The 22,506-nt window shown below is 39.1% G+C and overlaps 2 protein-coding genes across 5 annotated transcripts in view; both read right to left on the bottom strand.

Moving 5' to 3' along the window:
• Positions 1–14,613, bottom strand: part of dnajc6 (DnaJ (Hsp40) homolog, subfamily C, member 6) — a 43,117-nt gene extending 28,504 nt beyond the window's left edge. The window contains exons 1-2 of one of the 3 annotated variants that reach the window (XM_038715322.1): positions 12,746–14,613; positions 7,705–7,849 (exon numbers count right to left, since the gene is read on the bottom strand). In XM_038715322.1, coding sequence (XP_038571250.1) covers positions 7,705–7,717 — 13 coding nt within the window. In that variant the 5' untranslated portion in view covers positions 7,718–7,849; positions 12,746–14,613. Of the gene's footprint in view, positions 1–7,704; positions 8,223–12,745 lie in introns of those variants that run through there. The other 2 variants (XM_038715320.1, XM_038715321.1) reach the window with 2 other exon arrangements.
• A 173-nt stretch (positions 14,614–14,786) lies between these two features.
• On the bottom strand, positions 14,787–22,342 carry ak4 (adenylate kinase 4). 2 transcript variants are annotated; one of them, XM_038715326.1, is made up of 6 exons: positions 21,819–21,964; positions 21,243–21,262; positions 20,787–20,906; positions 18,037–18,209; positions 17,298–17,416; positions 14,787–16,588 (listed from the first exon to the last, which is right to left on the bottom strand). In XM_038715326.1, the coding sequence occupies exons 3-6, from the start codon at positions 20,866–20,868 to the stop codon at positions 16,462–16,464; spliced, it is 501 nt and encodes a 166-aa protein (XP_038571254.1). In that variant the 5' UTR covers positions 20,869–20,906; positions 21,243–21,262; positions 21,819–21,964; the 3' UTR covers positions 14,787–16,461. The 2 variants fall into 2 exon arrangements, with proteins under 2 accessions (XP_038571254.1, XP_038571253.1); XM_038715325.1 differs by lacking the exon at positions 21,243–21,262 and having other exon boundaries at positions 21,819–22,342.
• Positions 22,343–22,506: the final 164 nt, after the last annotated feature.

The raw sequence follows: 22,506 nt of genomic DNA, 5'->3' as shown, positions 1-22,506 counted from the left end.
TCAACCGATATATAATGGCCATTTTGATGCAGATGATGTATTTGAAAAATGTATACAGTGTGTACTAAATAAACATGATCCTTCAATTACAAATTGGAGTTAAGAGGCTTTCATTTGACTTTAGTGATGAACATATGAGTCACTGCACAACACACCGAGTAAACACATGTGTAGGTGTAAAGGAATGATGAAGAAGGACACACAATACAATAAAATGCATACCATCTGGAGCTGTGAAATGCTGTGTGTGTGTGCGGGGTTGGGGGGGGGGGACACTGAACACAGACAGAACACTGTCTGTTTTGTCTGTTAGAACAGACTCAAATGTCATATTTTTTTATTAATTTGCCTCCCTCCTCTCTCCTCCTCTCTCTATGTCTCCCCTTTATCTATATCCACACATAGCAACCGCAGTGGCATCACTTGAGGTGTAACTTGGCAGTGCTGAAAAAACTGCATTATGCAGCAGAAAATCTCCCTCAACAAGGATTTCCAACATTTTCAGCTGGAGTCTCTTCTATGCACCTTGGTTGATCAAAATAAAATCTTGTAGTCTTGTCCACAGGAAACTATATACAGACAGACCAGCAATCATTTTCATTTTATAATTTATTTTATGGAGATAGCTGCCAGTGTTACCCAGTTGGCTAATTTGGGCCTATGATGGTTGAAATTTACAGACAGAAGACGTCATAAAAACAAACGCATTTTCATAATTTTGTGTTCCAGCTTATCATCTGACATGGGGCAACTTGCTACAACCTTGAGTGTAGTCCTACTACGCGCCAAAGCAGGTCCCGGAAAAGTGTTAAGTTTCGGGTTGGGCTTGGAGTATGATATCTAGGTGAGGCAGATGGATCATTGTGATAAGATACTACAATGTCAGGAGCTGGTACTTGGCTGAAATTTGTGTGATGTTATTGCCACTATAAACATAACCTTAGATGAAAAGCTAATTTGCTTTTACTGGCCACTTTTGCGAAATGATGGTGTGCTGCTGTGCCTTATTCTATCTAGACCCATTAGTTATATTATGGCCACTTCCAGAGTAGTTGTTCTTCATATGTGAGAAAACCAGTCTGTGCATCCAAACCAATCATATCTCTTCCTCTCTGATTAAGAAATAACAAAATTGCATGAAGCTCAGGTCATACAGATGTGGGTGCAGACCAGGTTCCGGTCACCATGCCATACATAGTATCTCCTCACATACAGTTCTGATGTTATCACATTAATTGTCACTGAAAATCATTTGAGATATCCCAGTTTCTTTTTCTAGTAACATTCGTGGTGCCATGGAGGGGCACAATGACTGATTTTGACAGCAGACTTTCACACATATTCAGACAAGACAAGACATTACCAACACTGTCTCTGAGGAAATCTAGGGAGAAAGTCTGGCTGCTGAGACAAAGTGTCCTGATTAATCACAAACAGTAACTGCTTTAAAGTCTTTCACTCTGTCCCCTTACTCTATCAAAAACATTGCTTGTCTCCTTCAGATCTCTTCATTCCTCTCTCTTTCTGTGTCTGGTTCTCCCCATCCTGTCCTTCACCACATTCCACGATTCTTCACTAAATTCTAAATTTAGACTTTTCATCTCTGACTGCACATAGGCCTGAAATGTGTGACAGGGATTTTTTCTGAAGAATAAAGCTCCTGCTTGTTGAACTCCTACAGCATATGATCCACAGAAATTTCACAAACATAAATGGAACTTTGCCTATGGCAATCAAACCACTGCTGTTAAATCAGACTTGGCCAACTGAATTACACAAAATGTTTTAACTGAATGGGCATGCACATAGTGACAGTAGTGCAGTAATAGCTGCTTTAAAAAAAGCACAAACAAATAGAGTACCTCAAATTGTATATATATACTGTGAAATATTGCATTATGGGAATTGAAGACTCAAGTGTATTTGGAGCAAGACCCATACTATGGGCCAAATATCAAGATATATCTTTGTTTTGAAAGTGCAATGGAGTACCAGTTTAACTGACTCATACATGTATTATATTAAAAGAACAAGTAAATGACAAGAATAGCCTTATTTTCATCTTACTGATCTGATTTTTTAGCGCAGAGTTTGGGTGAGATCCTGCATTTCAGTCCAGTGCACTCTCACACTACAAACCTTCTTGCCATTCTACTTCTTTAGTTTATTCACTTGTTTGTCTCCCTCAGGTGACACAAAATGACGCCAAGGGTCAGCAATGTCAGTCGCAAATATTAGACTTCCACAAAGAGTAATATATGCGACTAACATCACAAAAAAATGCTTTTGACAAAGACTGGCTGCGACTGGATCTGAGGACTTAAGATTAGAATCTTAACGTACCGCAAACTTTATGATTGCATCTGCTGACTGTCAGTACCAACTGACACAAACTGAAACAAGTCCAGGCAAACTTGTTCCTATCAGTCGTCATGCCCAAATCATATTCATAATCAGCTACACAGCTGTAATGTGTGTCCCCATCTTGAGCCAAAAGTTATACATTTTCTTCAACTGAAATGGATGGCAAAACAACACAAAAACTGGAGTTATGGAGTTTTTATATGAAAACACAACATAAAAGGCCCAAAACAGAATTAAAGCCTAGTACTGCACCATTGACATTATCACATCTGTGCCTTTAAACCTTTCAACCTTCAGCTGACAGCGGGCCTCGTTTTTTTACATCCTGATGTACTGTCCTCAGGTTTTTGAGGTGAAAATTTTGAGTGCTTGGGGCATTTCATCTGTATTTATCTGTACAGCAGAGTTACAACACTTGGTAGGAAAAAAAGAGGCGATAACATGGAGCAAAGACTGAGCTCTTCAAAAAAACATGTTCTCATACACTAAACGACAGAATATGTCGTTTGCCAATGACCAAAACATAATGACCATTGGAGAGTAGGTTACCAGTAACAGGAGTACCAGGCCTTCATCATCATGGCAACAAGAATAAACACATGGTTAATGTAGTTAATGTACTTAACTTATGTCACATGACATGACATGAACAGCGGTCTCCTGAGGGAATGTCCTCTGTGACCCATTCACCATCCTCATACAGCCACTAGAGGTTAACAATAAACATAAATATGGGTCGTAATAAGCGGCTTGCACAGACAACCTATACTGTATTTTTGGGGAGGACGGTCTGAATAAAAATCATGTTGTGCCTAAAACACAGAGAATTCCTCTGTTAATGCTAGTGATCACTGAATTAACTTACAATCCTGCATCCTGTATTGTTATTGACCTTCATTTAAAGGGATAGCTACATTTCGGGAAGTAGCCTTATTTGTTTTCTTGCAGTGGGTTAGATTAGCAGATCAATATCACTCTGGTGTCTGAGAGTGGTATCAGTGTTCTCATCTAACCCTCAGCAAGAAAGCGAGTAAGCATATATCCCAAAATGTTGAATTATTCCTTTAATATGTCATTTTGAGCATGTCTGTGTCTTGAGGGATACAAATTATACATATTCCCCCGTTAGATTGTTCAGGACACACTTTTTACCAGTAAATGTTGGTCTGTTTTTAAGTTCATTACCATGCAAATTTCTCAACCAGTGAGCATGACAGGATGTATTAGGAAAAACAAGGATCCTGCTCCGCCTTCAAATCAATACCTACAGTATATGAGTTTAATCTGCCACTCATGTTTAGATACATGCACAGGTAAAGAGGCATCTGTAAAGATGATGGAAAAAAACATGCTTGAAAGAAATCTCTCTACGGGAAGAGCTGTTCCACAAAAACAGGACCAGGCCAATAGCTCACCCCTCCGCCTTCCTGAACCTCCTCCTATTGCTTTCACAGAGTGGACTAATAGAAACAGATAGAGCGAGAGAGGGAGAGAGAGAGATGCCTAAAGGAGATGAAAAGAAAAGAGAAAGACAGTTCTAGTTATGTCCAGGGGGATCAGTGGGCTGTCTGAATATGCCTCCCTCCTCCTACAGACCTAAACCTTTCTCCCTCAATATCCGGCTTGGTGTGAATAACACAGACGGACACATACACATAACAATAAAGCTTGACAAACACACTGCACTGCACTCGATCTCAGTGCTAGACTGTGCTGGGCCTTGTTGTGCCCTGGACCTGAATTACCCGGCGTCAACCCGGAGTCTAATCTGCTTAATTATAGAAGCTGCTGATGAGACAAGGACTTTATTTCCAATACTTTGAATGGCATACCAGCTCTTACGGCATGTCACTTTGGTAAAAGCTGCAACAAACTGCAAATGCAAGGTGCAAGCTGACAGTAAAACAAAATGTTTGTATAAAAGGTCTGCAATTCTTAACTAACTCAGTACCTTCAAAGAGTTTCACATTGATTTCAAAATTCTTGGCCTGGTTGTTCTTACCATCAAATGTGACAGGACTGATTAATCTGTGTTGATAAAGTGACAGTAAGATGACAGAGAATGAGGGGAGAGAGAGACGGAGAACGATATGCAATAAAGGCTCCCAGATTCGAATCACAAATGTTGTGGTTCATTGTCAGCGCCTTAACCAATTTACCACCAGGGTCCCCCCAAACTGCAGTCAGGGTATGACAATTGCTGTATAACAAACTGAATCTATCACTTTGAGAGTCAAGCTGGTTATACTACTATCAATCAAAACAAAAACAAGGTCAGTGAGAGGGGAGACACCTGCCTTATTGTCAGCAAAATATGTATAGTAACATTGTTGAGAAATGAGCAGTGATAGAGATCATGTGGTTTCTCTCATACTGCACATTGCTAATGCATTTTTTTTCACCCTGTGGATTGAATGCTCTTTTTTAACTACAAAGTGAGGCTACTAACCAATCAGAAGCAGAGTAGGGCGGGTCCTGACAAGCACGGTAGTGTGATCCAAAAATAAATATGCTTCAGTAATCACAGCAGGTTAGTGTGTTTCTCCACCAGTGATTTTGAGGGCATGTCACACTAGCCACTAGGCGAGCTAATAGGCTACAATTGCTAATGCAACGAAGATCACAACTTTTCATGTTTCATTTTTGGCGCTAAAACCATCAGTTATCCTCAGCCTTAATCTTTAAAATAGAGTATTTCATAATACAGTAATGGATCCTGAATGTTACTCCTCTTTGGACTGGCAAACACACACCAAATGACAATTTTGTTTGGTGACCCTTTAAAATTAAGCAGTGTCTTCTTGGGATCCATACCCAAATTTGAATACTGCTATGAGTTGTGAGCAGTTTAACCAAAGTGTAATTTTCTCCTCTAAACCTGTCAGACACTTACTAGAATAACTGTTAAGAGGGCCAGAGAGGTAAAACTTTCCAATAGCTCACAAGAAATAAGAAATGATTAGAGAAAGGAAAGAAAGAAAGAAAAGAAAATCAAAATCTGAATGATATTTTTTATCTTTGCTGTCCCATTAATCACCTTGTGACTAATCAGATTGATCATGCGACTCCTTGGAGGGGTCTATACTGGTCTATACAGAGTTAGACCTAGCTTGTTTGCAGACACTAGCATAGCTAGCATTCATATATGCAAAAATACTGATTATATCGTCAACATAATTAATGTTTCCTTCAGTCCCATTGCCCAAGTGGGTTTAATAACTGCTTTCCATTTGATCATCTCTAAACAATATCAAACATTAATTTAGCTGTTTGTTTATTTACTTTTTATTGTCCAACTGGGTCTACTTTGTTGTGTCATCTCCTTTTATATCTTCCCTGTGTTGTGTCCCATCCTGAGTATGATGCTGAATAAATGTATTTTATCCACAGAGTGAATGAACCATATATTTGCCTCTTAAATTTCTGTTCTCCTGTACATCATCTGCTTTGTCTCTATTTTATGTTGTATCTATTTCTCTGCATATTTGTGAATCTGCCCACTGCTTGCCTAACTGTCAGTTAGCTGGTCTATGTGACTCTCTCTCTCTCTCTGTGGCCAGATGGATGTGGGAGTGTGCAGACTGGTGAGCTAGTTACAGTGACAAACCTTCCTAATACAGACAACATGGGAGGCTCTTGATACAGGCTCCATCAGCTAACACAGCAGCAGAGAGCACAGCCACTCTCAGGAACACAGAGCAGGACATCAACAGAACAGCTCTTGGCATTGCCATAAAGATCAATGGCTTGTTTGAATGTGTCTCCCTCCTTCAGGGGTGCTTTTGTGTCAATGGGACAGATGGATACATAGACACACACAGACAGGGACGGGCACACACACATACATAAAAGAGACCATCCGTAAGCGTGGCAGGCAGGCAGGCAGGCAGTCCAGACAGACATCTGACACTGGAGCCCACCACCCCACCCCCACCACACCCTCACCATCACCAACCACAATCCCTCATTGACCCTCCTCATTCGGCTTCTTTTGTTTCACTCAAGTGTTCACCCCTGGAAGCTAGCTTACTCCACATAGCACTGCAGTGAGGCGAACACAGGGCATGCTCTGCAGACTTTAACTTATTGGCATTAATAGTTGTCATAGTAGTAATTTTATTAGACCATTGTCCTTTTTACTGCAAAATGCTACAAACAGAATTGACGATTTCGTAAACATGGATGATGCACAACACTGAGTTGGCTGTTCATTTATGAAACATTTAAATAGCCAGTTACTTGGGAATAACCCTTTATCAGGATAAAAAAACTTTAGGCTTGTAACATTGTTTTTCATTCTTCTGCTATGCAGTGTTAAAATCACATACAGATGCTATCTGACCCTATATAGATGCACATGCTGTACATAATGATAATGATTGATTTATTTTGATATTTAGTGGCATCTTGTAATCCCATATGGGCCAAGTGTTTGGCACGACACATAAATAAAAACTAAATAGTGATAGTAGTTGCAGTTATAGCAGTAGTGGTTGTAGTAGTGGTAGCAGAAATAACATCAGCTATCATCATAAAACTTTATTCTTCTCAAGAGGCTCCTTTACAGACAACAGATTTGATCTCAGTGACAAAATAAATGAGTTATTATGCCTGAATTCAATAAAGCATGTCAGTGATTTGTTGTCAGCTTAATGATAAACAAATGGGTTTCAACATAAGTTTTTATCATTCAAGATCATGTTTTATAGTTTTAATTGGTTACATCAGATTTACAATCCATCATTCATGGCCAACTGACTAAACTTTTAAACTGAGAGTATGTCTTGCTTCAGCTAAAGCAGGTCTTATTCTACTGAGTAATATGTAATTCTACATTTAACATATTAAGGACACTGACTATTGTGTACTACTGTATGTATGCATTGCATATGATCTGATCTAATTTAAGAAAATGAATGTCTGCATAGATATTTGAATACATTATACATCTAAAGCTTCTAAACCTTTAAGTCTAGTCTGATTGTGGTGTATTAGTAGCTACTAGCCTATTAGTTGCCCTTATAGGAAGATGTAGCCTATAGGACTGGGCAGCACCTCATGTAAGAGCTCACATAATGCAGATGATTTTACAGAAAACCAATGGTAGGCCTACTAGTCGTGTCCTAATCTGGCCTGTATACAATAGCCCAATATGGCTATTTAGGTGGGGTCTGGGAGACACTATGAACCCCGGAGGAGGTACATAGCATCATTGAGTTGGCTACTTTCACTATTGTTAGGCCACGTTAATATTGCGTAAAGTCATCACATCATTCTTAAGCACCCTCCACGTCAGCGTAAGATCGCCATCGCCTTGCCGGAGGCGGCGAGGGCTCTTACCTGAGCTGTCCATGGTGCTGCAGTCCTCCTCTCTCAGCGGGCCTGTCTTCGGTCCAAGGGTGGCCGCTATGGAACCTGCGAGTGTAGTGCTTCCGCTGCTGCTCCCTCTGCCGATACCGAAGCTATCTCCGCCGCTATCGACCAACTGCAAAGATTCATAGCCATCATAACTGGTCTTTTTCTTATAGGCCCCCAGCAAGCTCATTACCGATGGACAAATATAAATTAAAGACAAAAGAAGCCCCAAAGACGTAGTAGGCTACGCCGCGCTGTCGCCGCCACAGCCGCCGCTGCCTGTGCTGTTACTGCTGCTTCTGCTTCTGAGTGCACCACATGTCCGAGGAGGAGAGGACGACCGGTCTCCTCTGTATTCAGTAGAAAGAAATATTCTGCCGGATGCGCTCTCTCTCTCTCTCTCTCTCTCTCTCTCTCTCTCTCTCTGTGTTTCTGTCTATCGACTTCTTTTCTCAGCAGCCCAGCATTTTACTACGACGCTCTGCTGTTGCTGCTGCTTCTCTAGCTGTAGTCCCCGACTGAGTGAAAGGGAAATCCACCCCAACACACAATCTTCAACTGTTATTACTGCATCTATTATTCACACTCACTATGTGAATACGACTATATGCATATATTTTGTAAAGCTGACCAATACAGGAAATTTCATGTAAAAAAAATACTATAATAATACAGTCCTATTAGGATATTATAAAGTTAAAAATGTTCCCGGAAAAAATGTTATTGAGCAGCACTGACATTCCCCATCAGGAAATCTATGTATGTAGCCTAAAATGATCCCAATTTTGTGAACAATGTCACAGTTCCTATACTGGGTGGATTTCCCTTTAAAGGCACAACGTGTCTGTGGGCTATGTAGGTGTGGTAGATGACAAGTGTTCCTCTGTCCATCTTATATGCTGAATCTTGCTTGCATTAATTACACCATTTGAAGAATTGAGTAAGCTATGACAATTCTTTTCATAATCGTTTTTGACCTGAGCGTTATTTTCTGGATTAATCAATTAATTCTTGTGCCTATAAACTGTCAGAAAATTAGGAAGAATGCTCATCACAAAGTCACATAGATCAGGTCTTTAAGTTGCTAATTTTGTCTCAATCGAAAAATATATTCACTTTACAAGAAGACAGAATCTGGTGCCAGCAAATGTTTTAGTTGCAGCTTGATCTTCCATTAACAAATCATTTCATTTTTAAAGTAGACCAAAATAACTGCTCCACAAACATATGCAAGACAGACACATCATAAATGTTGTTGGATGTCTGCTGCACAAAACTTGTAGCACTTAAATTGTGCTAAAAAAGTAAAATTTGCAGTGTCATCTATTAAAATAGAGATTATATATCCTCTGGGAGAAAGTATAGAGAAATAAAAGCATCTCTTGCTATTACCTGTTTTCTTGAGAATAAATGAGGTACAAATTAAGAGTCTGGGCCCATAATAGAGTCCTGTGCTGAAAATTAACGTGGACCCTTTGACCGTGCCATAATAAAATATTAAAATACGAGAAGCCTTGTAGTCAACAATGCAGGACAACAGCACCATGCTTTGTCAGAAAAAGGAAACTCACTCTGCATAACAGGGAGTTTTCTCAGCCCCTGCTGGACTAGTAGTGGTCTTGAATGTTAATAGGCTCTTTGTAATGTAATTTAAATCTAATAGATTTTTAATTTTAGCTCCAAATTTGTAATTTTAGCTCCAGTTTTTGTGTAATGACCCTGGATCCATGCAGGACAAAATGCTGACCACTGATGGCATGGCATGCTTCCTTCCTTGGCCTTGTCCCCTGGCAACGGAAACCCTGCATGGTTCTGAAAAGAGGACATGAGCCTGGGAAACTCTTTTAGGAGAGGAGACGGGAGCTCAAAGCACAGCGGGAACGGAATGTCCGAAAGGGAGGAACGATATCCCCGCCATAACCGGACGCAAAGTGCTGCCGCTACATTGTTGCAACGGAGCTTCCTGTCATGTTCCTAACCATGCCTACCAATATTTACCCTTTGATTCCCTTATGAGCGCAACTGTTTAAGATACAGCGTGGAGCTTTTTTAAAGACATCACAATCTCTGCCACAGTCAGAGGTTTACACATGAAGACATGCACAAACCCAATCATAAACATTAATAGGCCTTGACACAATTAGTGTATTAACTGTTTAGTCCATCAACAGAAAATGTATGATTAATTATTATGCTAATTGATTAATCATTCCAGTAATTTTTCAAGCAAAACTGCCAAACATTCATGAGTTCCAGCAAGATTTCCTGCCTTTCTTTGTCATATATGACAGTAAATTGAATATCTTTTGGTTTTAGACAACACAAGTCACAATGTCTCCTTAGGCTCTGGGAAATTATTGAAGCCATTTTTTCTGTTGGATATTTTATACAGAAAAAGATTTATCATTTAATTGAGAATAAAATTAGCAGATAAATCAATAATGTCAATAACCATTAGTTGGAGCCCTGAAAAATGAAATCTTCCAACTTGAACACCATTGAAGTTTTTGCAAAAATAGTACTTCATAGAATATTATTTTGGACTATATCAGACCTCTGATATTAACAACATTTCTAAGCATTGCACTATGGATCCTAGTTTAACCCTAATGGGCATTGAACAACCATAAATTTGGGCAACTGGCTCACAACAAAAAATAAATACTAGTCCTAACTAATGACCTGTAGTGATATCAGGGATGCTGTAAGACAGGTTTTCTAAGTTGCTCTTTTGTACAAAACAAAGGCTACAATAACTTTTGAAGCATTCATTTATATTCCTCTTCAAAGAATTCCTGAAAATTCTTTAAATGCAATGCTCAGTGCCATTTTTACTGCTTTATGACGTTGCTGTTACATAATAGTATGACCTTGTATCTTTAAAAAGGCAGTGTCACTATTTCATTGGGTTTTTTTTTTTTACCACCATTCTAAATGGTAAATTGAGGATTAATGATTATCCCCATAGCAGTTAAAGCAGAATCCAAGAATCTGCTGGATCAGCTGTAGGAATCACTTGACAGGACAGGATGGTGGACTTGGTGGTGATGGTACATTTACTTGATGGTAAACATGGCTGCTGTGTGTCTTTATAGAAAAACTATGGCATCCATGCTGCCCTGGTTTGCCACCACCACTGAGCTGGCAGGCGGCCTACTTTAGGAACGGAAAACTGGAGGATCACAGTTTTCATAAACAGTATCTATCCTGTTTAAATTGTGCTGAGCAGAGCACAGATTCTCTACCTGTTCACTTACGCTAAGACCCTGCCTTCAATCATAACAAAGCCTTAAACCCTTTGTACACCTGCTCTTTTAAATGCACCATAAATGGAGGCATTACAAATACAATAATCTATTCATTTAGAAGTCAGATTCTATGCTTTAAGACATGAAAAAGACATTTTCCAGATTCCAATTATGTGTGTTTATAATACAATTATCTCTTGTTACATGCTAAAAAGTTTTGTCAAAAATATATTTGACACATATTTCATCAAGTAAAACACAAAATATTTTAGATGACTCATCTTGAACTCAGGGCAGTTACATGAATGGATCCAATCAAATGGGATTTGGGGTGTCTAGTTAATCCCACCCATAATAGAAAACCAGTAGGCTAGTGGAAGGTAACTGAGTAGCATACACTTTTGAGGTACTTGTATTTTACTTGAGTAGTTACACTTTCTGCTACTTTACACTTCTACTCTACTACAATACAGTGGCAAATATTGTGCATTTTACTACATTACATTTATTTGACAACTTCAGCTACTAGTTGCTTTGGAGATTCAGATACAAAATGGAAACACCAAAATAAATCAGGTGGTTGTTGGGATATTTAGCTGGCAAATGTAATTTATTAATTTAACCCTCCTCCAGATAACCCAGGTGAGGGAGGTGTGGGCATAGGGGAACAGCGCTGTAGCTAGATGCTCCATGTCGCGCCCAGTCACGCCCACTGTTGAGCGATCCAATAGGATCTGTAGATTCTGATCTACTCGTAACTAAACCCCAATCGCATATTGTGTGTGCTAGACACTCTAACACCTGTCTCACTCTGGCTTCAAAATCATGTGTCCCATCTGTCCGTGTTTGTAATGCACCGAAGCCTGAAGGCAGCAAACGGTGACTCTCAGTGTGTGATGATCCGAAGATGAAATCACACCAAGCCGTGTTTCAGCTGCTCGCGTGACGAGCTTGACGCTGATGGTGACGTGACGGTGGCGATTAGACAAGGAAGGAGCTGTCCTCTCAATGTAGCCTACAGAGCTATCCCTAGATGATAAAGATGGTGATTCTGATTATAGTGATGATCAAGATACAAGATACATCGATCGCGTCCATATGCCATAATAACCTACGGAGGCTATGCAATTTAAAAAGAAAGACCTGTCCTCTTAAAATGTTAAATCGATTTGCGGACAGAGTGCTGTGCCTTTAACTGGTGTCCTGAAATGCCGTTACCGAAATCATCAGCTGACAGAAAAATCCAGCTGAAGAGGCAGCCTTCACACTGTTAATTCAATTTATTCTGGGAATGTTAGCTATTTATCATGAGTAGGCCTATAGAGCATATAGAGGAAAAATAGCATTACACAGGCTATGTGAGATAAAATGGACACCTCCTGAACCAAAATAAACCAAATGATGTCATTCATGATGCTCCTGTGCACATCAATCCCCATAGAGGCCCTGAGAGACAATCTGTGATTTTAGATGAATTTGTCTCCTAAGTGAGACCAAATGGAGTGTACTTGTTCCACGGGGAAACATATTTCCCCGTGTAAAAAATGCGTGATGCTGATAACCTCTGTGTCCACCGAGCAGAGATGCACTCTGGAGGGGAGGGGGGGATTTCCGGAGGTAGCAAGGTATTATGTAACATCCACACACAGATCATGATGATCTCGCTCTCCTTCTCTGCATGATTGGAGATGTTATAAAAAAAGAGGCCAACCCATTAAAACGTGTCTCATGAGTCACATCAAATGAATAAAAATGGAGAATTCTGCAGGTGACTTTACCTTTCAGACCGCTTTCTACCATTCTCCAGGGAGCGCCGTCCTGTGCGGTGGTGGAGATGCGATCTGTACCCCGGCTCCGCTCACAGACACCAACCTTTGATTTGTCATTCGCTGTCAGTGAAAGGTCAAAAGCGTTAAACGTCCTGTGAGACACACTGTCCCTCAAGGGTTCCCCGGTAGCTCCCAATTAACCTATCAATAATTCTAGCCTATACAGGCAGCGCCAGGATACGGCATCATCATATAATCTCATATTGGCATATGAGCAACAAACAAGGTCCTGCGATGGCGTTGGGTAGATCTGTAGATACTGTGGATGAGCCTTATCGAAATAGCACAAGCGGGAGGGGATGTTGGTGAATCTGTACAGTAGAAACTGCGCCGCTCAGCGTATAATGCCGGAGCTGTCAGCGAGCCTGAGCCAGCCTGGTAAAACCAGGGATGGACTTGTGCATTTGCTGTAGGAACAAGGATCGTGAGGCGATTAAAAAAAAAACGTTAAATACAGCACCAACTGTGCAGCATTTCAGGTTTTGGACACCAAGATCTGCAAAACCGCATCACGGTTCATGCGTGCACAAACAGCGCGGTGCCTTCTGTTCAAGGTAAACGCAGCATACGAGACTAATCCGTACAGTAGCAGGAGTGTCACCCAAACTCTAACGCACATGGGGTTTATTTACAGAGAGGATTAGAGAGGAGGAGTCATAGGCTACAGTACTCCTATATGTGCATGCGTTTTAAATATCCACGATAGCATTAGTGTTGAGTGAAGTTAGCACGCCCTCCTGCTGCTTCCTGTTTTTCTCACATGATATGAAAGATCAAGGAGCAAAGGGAGGAGCAAAGCCATTTTATGTTTATGTTTTGTTTGGTAGTGATTATCCAGAGATTCTTCAGAGTTGTAAAAGTAACATTTGTGTAGTTTCAACCAGGCAGACCACCTCTAAATATCTAACCTTGACATATCAAAATAATGTTTTTTTTTAATTATTATTGAAAACGCAAAGAGCTTTTGTGTATAAAACATGCCTGAGTTTCATGTTTTTGACTTTGTGGCTACACTGTCCTCTTGCTTACAGTATGTTCAGAGCAAGAAACACATGTTAAAAGCATCTACAAATAAATCTGTCTACACCCAACCAAATTAGTATGAACCAGCTGATCGTCTCCCACTTAATATTAGCTGATAATCAGACCCAGTAAATGAACAGTACAGATGTGTACTTACAGTAGGCACATTTGCAGAACAAGTATTGAATTAATCATAAACAAAGACCACAGGAAATTGTTTGATTGTTCTTTGAATGTAACATGTTTGGACAGCATAGCTTACAAATAGGGAAGAAAAGAATCCACTGTGGTGTTACTCAACAGCAGTAGGGTGTGGTCATATATAACTTAACACACTAAGCCCATTCATTCAGCAACACACACTGAGCATCCAGGCATTAGTTGCTCCACAACAGGAAATCAAAGTGTAAATCAAATGCTCACAACTCCTACAGACTCCTCCTTTTTAGTCACACCCCCACATTATCAAACTAAAAACTACAGTTTTCATACTTTAGCTGAGGCCACTAAGACACTGACAAGTTGCTGACATTTTGAAAACATTATAGCCTACATCTTGTCCTTTTCACTCAACATAGTGAGTAAAGGAGCCAGTGTTTCCTTTTGTATCTTTGGACTTCAATCAGTACAACACCTACTATCCTTAAACCATAGATAAGTAAAACAAGAACTCCATTGGAAAAAAAAATAAAAATACTCAAGGCAAATTTTTTGCATGTGTGGCCATCCCTGAATTTGCGCACATTGCTATTTTGAGGCTTCATAATGAATTCAGGTTACAACATTTTCCTATACAGTTTCAAGTCTGCCAAGCCAGCATTAACAGTGCTGGAAAATACAATTAAAACCTATTCCTTGGTCTTTTTTGTACAGGTAAGTCACTATATGTTGAAGTTATTGTAAAGGGCTAACTCATATGTTGTTCTATTGGGTGAAAATATGACATCTTTAATTTTTTATTTAAAAAAAAAACCAATTTAAAAATGTTAACATTTTACAAGTTGTTCACTCAGTAACACAGATTTATATATTCCAACATTCTGAAAAACAAGACCTTTACATATCATGTAAATCATAAAAGTGACCTGTTACTGATTAAAGCTATATCCAGCAGTATTTAAAAGTTGAACAAACACTGCAAAACATTTCATTTGAAAAACGCTAATGTGTGACATTTTGATGTTTCGAATCTCAAGGCAACATTGTATATTTAATTAAAAGGAATGTAACAACATCAGAGGCACTCTATATTTGGTCTTCATCCCAGCCACAGAGTGTGCTGTAGAGTGATTCTCCCCAGTAGATTATCCTGCATGTTAACAGTTGCAGATTGCATAATATTCTGCAGCATTCCAGTACAAAAGTCAAGAGCAGTTTATGCAGTGCACATTGTTTGCATATTTGATGGATGTATCCTCGAAACACTGAGCTGAAGAAGCCAACAAATTAAAAAAAAAAAAAAAAAAAAAAGGATTCTGCAGGGTAGTTACATATCGTAATTGTTAAAGACTGCATTTATATAGTGCTTTTCTATTCTACCAACCAAAGTGCTTCACAGCACATGCCAACATTCACCCAATCACACACACACAAACACACATTCATACACTGATGGCAGAGGCTGCCATGCAAGGTGCCATCCTGCTCAGAAGCAGTTAGGGGTTCAGCGTCTTGCTTAAGGACACTTCAACACTCTCTGGAGTAACCAGGGATCGAACGGATTACTAGACAACTGCTCTACCTCCTGAGCCATGCTGCCCCTTATATGTAACAGCTGACTTTCAGGCATTTTATACAGCATATTACACAGCATGTTTTTCAACTTTTCCAAAAATAGAGACCTTTAGATACAACGCAATGCATAGTGTCTGTATTGCCCTCAGTGAATCTGTCAATTAAGCCTGTAGTGAGACCAAATGTAATAAAAATGTAATGTGTATCTTGCTCAATGGAAATGGCAGTATTACAATATCATGAAGTACTTAAAGGGAAACTGAATGGTTTCAGTCTTATCCTTTACAAAATAATACAATTTAAAGTGCAATTAATTAAATCTATATTATTTTAGAAATATTTCCTATGTCTGCTTTCATTAAAGTTTTCATAACAATAATCTTGTAATTTAGTATCACATGTTTAATGTTGGAGTAAGATACTTACTGTAATATATTTTAGTGATATTCATGGTTATCTCTGTTGTTGGTTTGGTTTGAGAGCTGCAATAACGGGAATCCTTCCTTCTCTATTTACTTTTACTTCTGCTTAAAACCTTCTAACAGGTTCTACCACAGCTTCCCTGAATGAGCTATGACTTAAATTTAATGTATGGGAACTGGAACAATTGCAGATTTAAAAAAACAATTACTTGATTGAGTGCTTGTGTAAAATTATGATTTACAAAAAGGATAAGTTTTGATATTGCCTTAAAGGAACTGAACATTTCAACACAATCAATAAAGCTCTTGAAATAGTTGCTTACAACTTATTCATTTGAAAAATTGACAACAGTTTTGATCAGTGTCCTTCTCTCTAAACTTCACTATTAATGAGGAAACTGAAAGCTGAGGCTAGCAAGTAACATCACCACACTTCCTCTGGCTGCTTCCTGATGTTTCCCTGTGGTCTTTTCATTCAGAGTAGTGTCAGGGTGTTTCTGTTTGGACGGCATCGGTTATCTGTGTGTGCATCTTGGTGCTGAGGAGAGAGTTGATATATGGCCAGATCCGGTCTGTCTCTGTACCCGAAAATGAGTGCAGGATTCCCTGTGACCTGAGTGAAGAAATAAATGAACAAATAAGAAGGAAAGCTGGGTAAAAATAAAATAAATTATTGACTGAATGACAGAATGTTGCCAATTAGTTGCTTAATGTTAAGGAGTACACCACCAATTTAGCATTGCACTCCTATAACAGTATCTATTTTATTACTCACTTCTTCTTGTCAAAAACTGGCATCTACATTACCCACAATGCAACGCAACCACCAACAGTTCAGTTCAGTGCTACGTTAGAAGCAGCTAATGTAGCCTTGAGCTGCTAGCCTCAAGCAGAGATTAGGAGAGGGCTACACAGGCCTGGAAAACTCACTTCTTAGTTATAAAATGAGAAAATACTGATCACAGAAAAACATCCAAGCATTTTTAATGCAAGAAAAAACAAAATTCACAATACTTTTTTCCATGTTTTGTTATTGTTTGACATCTGAGTTTGATTTTCTGTCTGCAACAGTGTATGTGAATGCACTTCTTGTCAGCGTCCAACTCTTAATTCTGTGTAATGATGATGTTACTGTGATAGTATGACAATGATAATGTTAGAAAAACTAAAAACACCTTAATGTTTGTTTTGATGGATTATATTTCTTAATCAATCTGATTTTCATATGTTAATGGAAAGAACTGACACTACTGGCTGTCTGGAGAAAGAACATCACTGTTAAGAAGTGTAGCTTGTCCCTTGAAAGAGAAGTATTTACTGACTTGTATAAGTCTATGACAGGCTTGGCCACATCTTTGTAGTGTCTCAGTCTGTACATCAAGGCTTCTGGTTTGTCATCATCATGCTGAACCAGTGGCTCCCCAGTGATGTCATCCTTACCCTGAGGAAGGCAACACAAGGTCACACATGCAACAAAGGTCAACTCAAGACAATGCACTGGAATCTCATAGCACAGGGGATTACAACATAATGCAGTAAATCACACTGCATTGAGTCAGTTCTGTCTTAATATCAGGATCATTTCGTTCATACTGTAAATTATAAAAGATATCCATAACATAAACACTGGTCATAACATTTGGTAAAGATTTGCAGTCGCTACTTGAACTTGATCTTTCCGGTCATTGTTATTGCAAAAAACATAAGCATAACCCTAATGATTCCCATATCACCTAAAATTACCTCCATTTTGTCCCTTTTTTCTTTGTGCATTTGTTTTAATAAAATAAAATGCTGCAAAACAATATTATTATGTGACTAATTTCCTGTAGTTAGGCCATGCAAACTGATGCCAATGGTACATGACCTCATAGTCAAGTAGCAAATAAGTGGCAATTAGAGACAGACATTAAATCCCTACAAGCTTCAAAACACACTGACGCAAATCATATGGGGAAGTATCTGAAGGCCAAAATTGTTCTCCAGAAAAATCAATAAAGTGCTGCAAAAATGCCATGAGATTTGTTTTAAGCACTGTAACTATAATGTCACTTTTGGGACCTGCACTCGAGGCGGGTTGAAGCCCATGTTGTAGACTCTGCCACTGGCTGGATGGATCCAGCGGTCGCTCAGCCTCTCCTTCAGAGTCTCGTAGGGGATGTTTAGGCTGATGACCAGGTCCAGCTGATACAAATTGTTCAAAGCTTGGGCCTGCGCCAGAGTCCGGGGAAAACCTAGACAGAAATTAGAAGGAGGGATGTGTGAGGCATCGTCAACCAGGAATCATTTATTTTAAGTTTAAATTTTTTATTTTAATTTTCAAATTGATGAACTTTATTTCCATCAATAGTTCTTGAGACATTTCACACAAACAACAAATGTCAACTTCCTGGTGGCACAAGAGATTAGTTTTGGTTTTGAGAAACACCCAAAGTCACATATTTAGATTTACTAGATAAGTGAAGATTTTGACCTCATGGTGGCACTACAGGAAAAGTGAGGTGATCACTAAAGTCAGTATCATTCATTCTGTAGGAACCATGAAGGTCTGTACTAAATTATGTGGCAATTCATCAAGTAGTTGCTGAAATATTTCATTATTGACTGACAGACCAACATTTCCATCCCTAGAGCAAGGGTATAAAGCAGTAGTAGATTCGACCTTCCCTCAGGTCATAGAGATTTAGAGTTCCACGATTCAAGTGCAATAGGAGCAAAAACTCCTTTGTTCCCTGTGCAATAACACTGCTAAATCGTCTCAGGTAATTTCATATTTAGAGATTGTTTTATGTTTTTATGGTAGGCTTACTTATAGTGTACTGTATGTACTGGTAACATTTTATATTATTTTCGTGTGTGTATCTTTTGTGTATTTGTGTTGTTTATTCTGATCCTTGTGTGCATGTTTTATCTTGTGCCCTGACTGCAAGTCAAGTTTCCCACTTGGAATAATAATAAATGAACTGAACAGAAGCATTGTAGTACTTCTATTCCACTTTTGTCACGAGACTTGTACATTCAGTTTGTGATTGATTTACATTTCTGTGGTCTCTACAGAGTCAGAGGTCATGTGACCTACAGGACAGCACCGCACCAGTGGGATTGTAGGTATTCATTGCCTTGCTCAAGAACATTTCATCATGATGGGTGTTCACATGGCAAGTTTACTATAAATGTAGTTCCTCTGGTTTTAAGACCACTGTCTCCCTCAAACCACAAAACATTTTTCTCTTTTTGTTTTAGCATGCTTTGGTATACAAACATTTGGGCTTGTCTTCAGTTTATTGCTTACTTATGTGTTACAGCAGAAACTGGCAGTCGCTCTGTATGTGCCTTTGTTTGTTCAATAAAGAGCTGTCAAATCTCTAACCTCCAGAGTATCATGCTGCCCACAAATGAGGGACAGGAAGGCTCCAATCACAAGTTACAAGTGGGAAAGAGACAGGGTTCAAGAAATGTCTATGCAGTACAGTATGTTTGGCTATATATAGTTGATATATACTGTATGTATACATTTAGATGTGTCTGTATTAGTTGTTGATGGTGGTGAAAATGAACATTTACATTTGAAAACTCAAAAATGTGAAGAATACCAAGCAAATCAATATGCTGTGAACACTAATAACTCGACCTATTAGAGTCATGACATACAAACGATGAACTGAAATAAATGAAGGTGTATGTGTGTGCGTGTGTGTAACCTCGATTCGGTTGCCATTTTTCTCTTGCAAAACCACAATTATTTGCTTAGGGATAATGTTCCAAGGTTTAAATTTATACAACAGCAACAAGTTTGTTTCATCAATGTTTGGCATCTCTCTTGAAGGTGGTGGATAATTAACTTGACAAAAGGACTCATCTCATGTCACTGATGGCTCAAACTAAATATGTTACCAGATAACATCTTCCTCTGGAAAAAAAATAACCTACATGCAGTTTTGTTTTTTATAACTTGCTATTCTAAACACACATTTCAGGCCATTTCCAACTAGTTCTTGTACTTTTGTATACATGGAAAATATGAATTATTATGTATCACATATACAAAATTGCAATATATTAACATACAACATTACTACAGTTGTTGTCACTTCATCTCGGCCATAAGGAAAGACATATAAACCCCACGGTTTTAATTGACTTATAAATGATGTAACACAGGTCACTGAGTGAAAGCTTGGCACTGAATGTGAATAAATTATACAATTGTGAATCTAGAGATCAGGAAAGCACAAGGAACTTGGTGGAACCTCCTGATATTAACAGCAAAAATATTTTTAAAGGATTTTTTATTTGAATCATGATTTGAATCTGATGAAAATCCTCTATGACTCCTGTAAGTTGAATAACAGTCGAGAGCATGTACAGACCTGCTGGTACTAGATTTAGTATCTCAGGGTACTAATTACCCACAGATTTAGGATACTGTAGAACATATTTTTCCACTTACTTACTCGCCAGACTCAAGTAGAGGAGGCACTGCATATGGCACTTTGGGGCCATGTTCCTGAACATACAAAGGGGTAAAAAAATGCTTGGCTGATGGCCCTGCCTCTAACATGGCTATCATTCTGGGGATTTTGGGGGTGGCACCTGGGGTGGCCAACCAGATTTAAGGGGTGGCTGGCAATTCCCACCACTGCTGATGATGCTGCATTATGGAGAGCATATTCCTTCACTACAAATTATCAAAACAAAGGATGGAGGCTGCTGGAAGATAAAGTATGCAAAGCTGGTGTACCATAGTACATCAGTAGAATAAAGTAAAGACCATGCACTGTTTGTATAAAAAACAAAAAAACTATTCTTACCGTCCAGCAGCCAGCTGTTATTGCTGAGCTGTTCTAGTCTGGGCAGCATCAGTCTGGTCATCACATGATCAGGCACCAGCATGCTTCTTTCTACGTATGTCTTCACCAGCACACCTGCCTCTGATACACAACAGACAAAGGTAAAGACAGTCAATGCATGTCTGTTTCTGCACATTTCTGCAAGTTCTGAAATTCAAAAGTAAAACAGGTCAGAGCCTGTTTAACTTATCCAGGTCTTCATACAAAAAACACTCTTGGTAGCGCTGAAGAGCATCTTGTTAATGTAACTATCCAACCAGAGAAGGTAAATGGTTAAAACTTTCACTGCAAACTCCTACCTGGAACCTCTCCTACCTTTATTCATTTAAAATTGCTCTGGAATCTGGAGCATGTTGTGGAGAATTTAATCAACAGTCATGCAAAGCCACTATTAAACAACACACTAACTGAACTTACCGGTTAGTAAAACCCAAAACCTGTTTTAAAAGCAAAAAAGGCTTAATTAGCATAATGTAGCAGGTCACAAATGTACTGAAACAATTCAGTTATGGCAACCAAGCACACATGTTTTTACTTAAGCTCTCTGAACTGAACTCCAATTTTATTATCAGTATATGCGAGCTTGTCACATGCTGTGAATTTAATTAATTCCAGTTGGGAAGTTAAAATAAGGAAATTTTAAAGAGACACAATCAATGTTTAAGGTGTGTAGGTTGGGAAAATAATTGTAACACTGAGTCATTGTGGGGTTGGGCATTTGGACAAGTTAAGTCTCTAGACTGAAATCAAGATACAGAGAAACCACCAGAAAATGCAGGCATCTCACTTCCTTCTGCAAAGTAACCATTGTTTTTCAGCTGTGATTTCATTTTTGTGTCAATTATGATATTAGGGGAAGAAAATTAAACAATTGTCAAATTCATACAGCTTAGAAAATGACGCGTTTGATCAACTGCTTTTCTGCAGACTGGTTCTTTGTGTTGGCACCACTACTGACGTTTGGGCTACAGTACTTTGGCAGATATATCCTACCTGTATTTGCCGTTATGCTTTCTCGTAGATAGTGGCCACTGGACAGATATTGCAGGCCAAAGCTTTGCGCAATCCTCTTGGATATCGTTCCTTTCCCTGATCCTGGTGGACCCATGATAGCAGCTCGGAATAACTTGGCCATGTCTTCCTCAAACACAGGCTGCAACTGTAAAACCTCTGTGAGGCACAAATAGTCTAATGTTGTTCCTGTTTGTGCGCAAGATGACGAAGTAAATTGCCTCTTAATTAAACTCCTAATCAGCTGAGCATGAGCGATCAAAAAGGTCCAAACACTGGATGGCTTATAAACTTCTCTTGCCAGTTTAAATGTCTGCTTTGCTCTGGAGTCTCCGGTTCTTTACGCAGAGCCCACTCTCTGCGCACATTGGGGCTATCCAGCTCTATTACTCGCATCAAGTAGTCAAAACGCCTTTTTCATTTTTTTTCCTTCAGCTCTCTATGAATACATTACGCTCATCTACGCCTTTAAGGACAGAACCTTTTCTCTGCGAATGAATGAGGGAGTCGCCACAACGCCCTATTTTTATGCGCACATCATCCAGAAAAAATGCGGATGACTGACTCGCACGAACTTTGCGGGGTAACCTGGTTAGTGTAGTTTTTATATACAAGTGCAGTTCCGCAACAACAACTGTAAAGCAAAGTCCCTGGTTTATCTATCTATTCA

This window comes from Micropterus salmoides, unplaced genomic scaffold (genome assembly GCF_014851395.1).
Source record: "Micropterus salmoides isolate LMB-PRFRI ecotype aquatic unplaced genomic scaffold, ASM1485139v1 Ms_hic_scaffold_13, whole genome shotgun sequence".
Classification (NCBI taxonomy): Eukaryota; Metazoa; Chordata; class Actinopteri; order Centrarchiformes; family Centrarchidae; genus Micropterus; species Micropterus salmoides.
The sequence above is the reverse complement of the archived record's forward strand: the minus strand, read 5'-3'. Positions and strand labels throughout refer to the sequence as shown.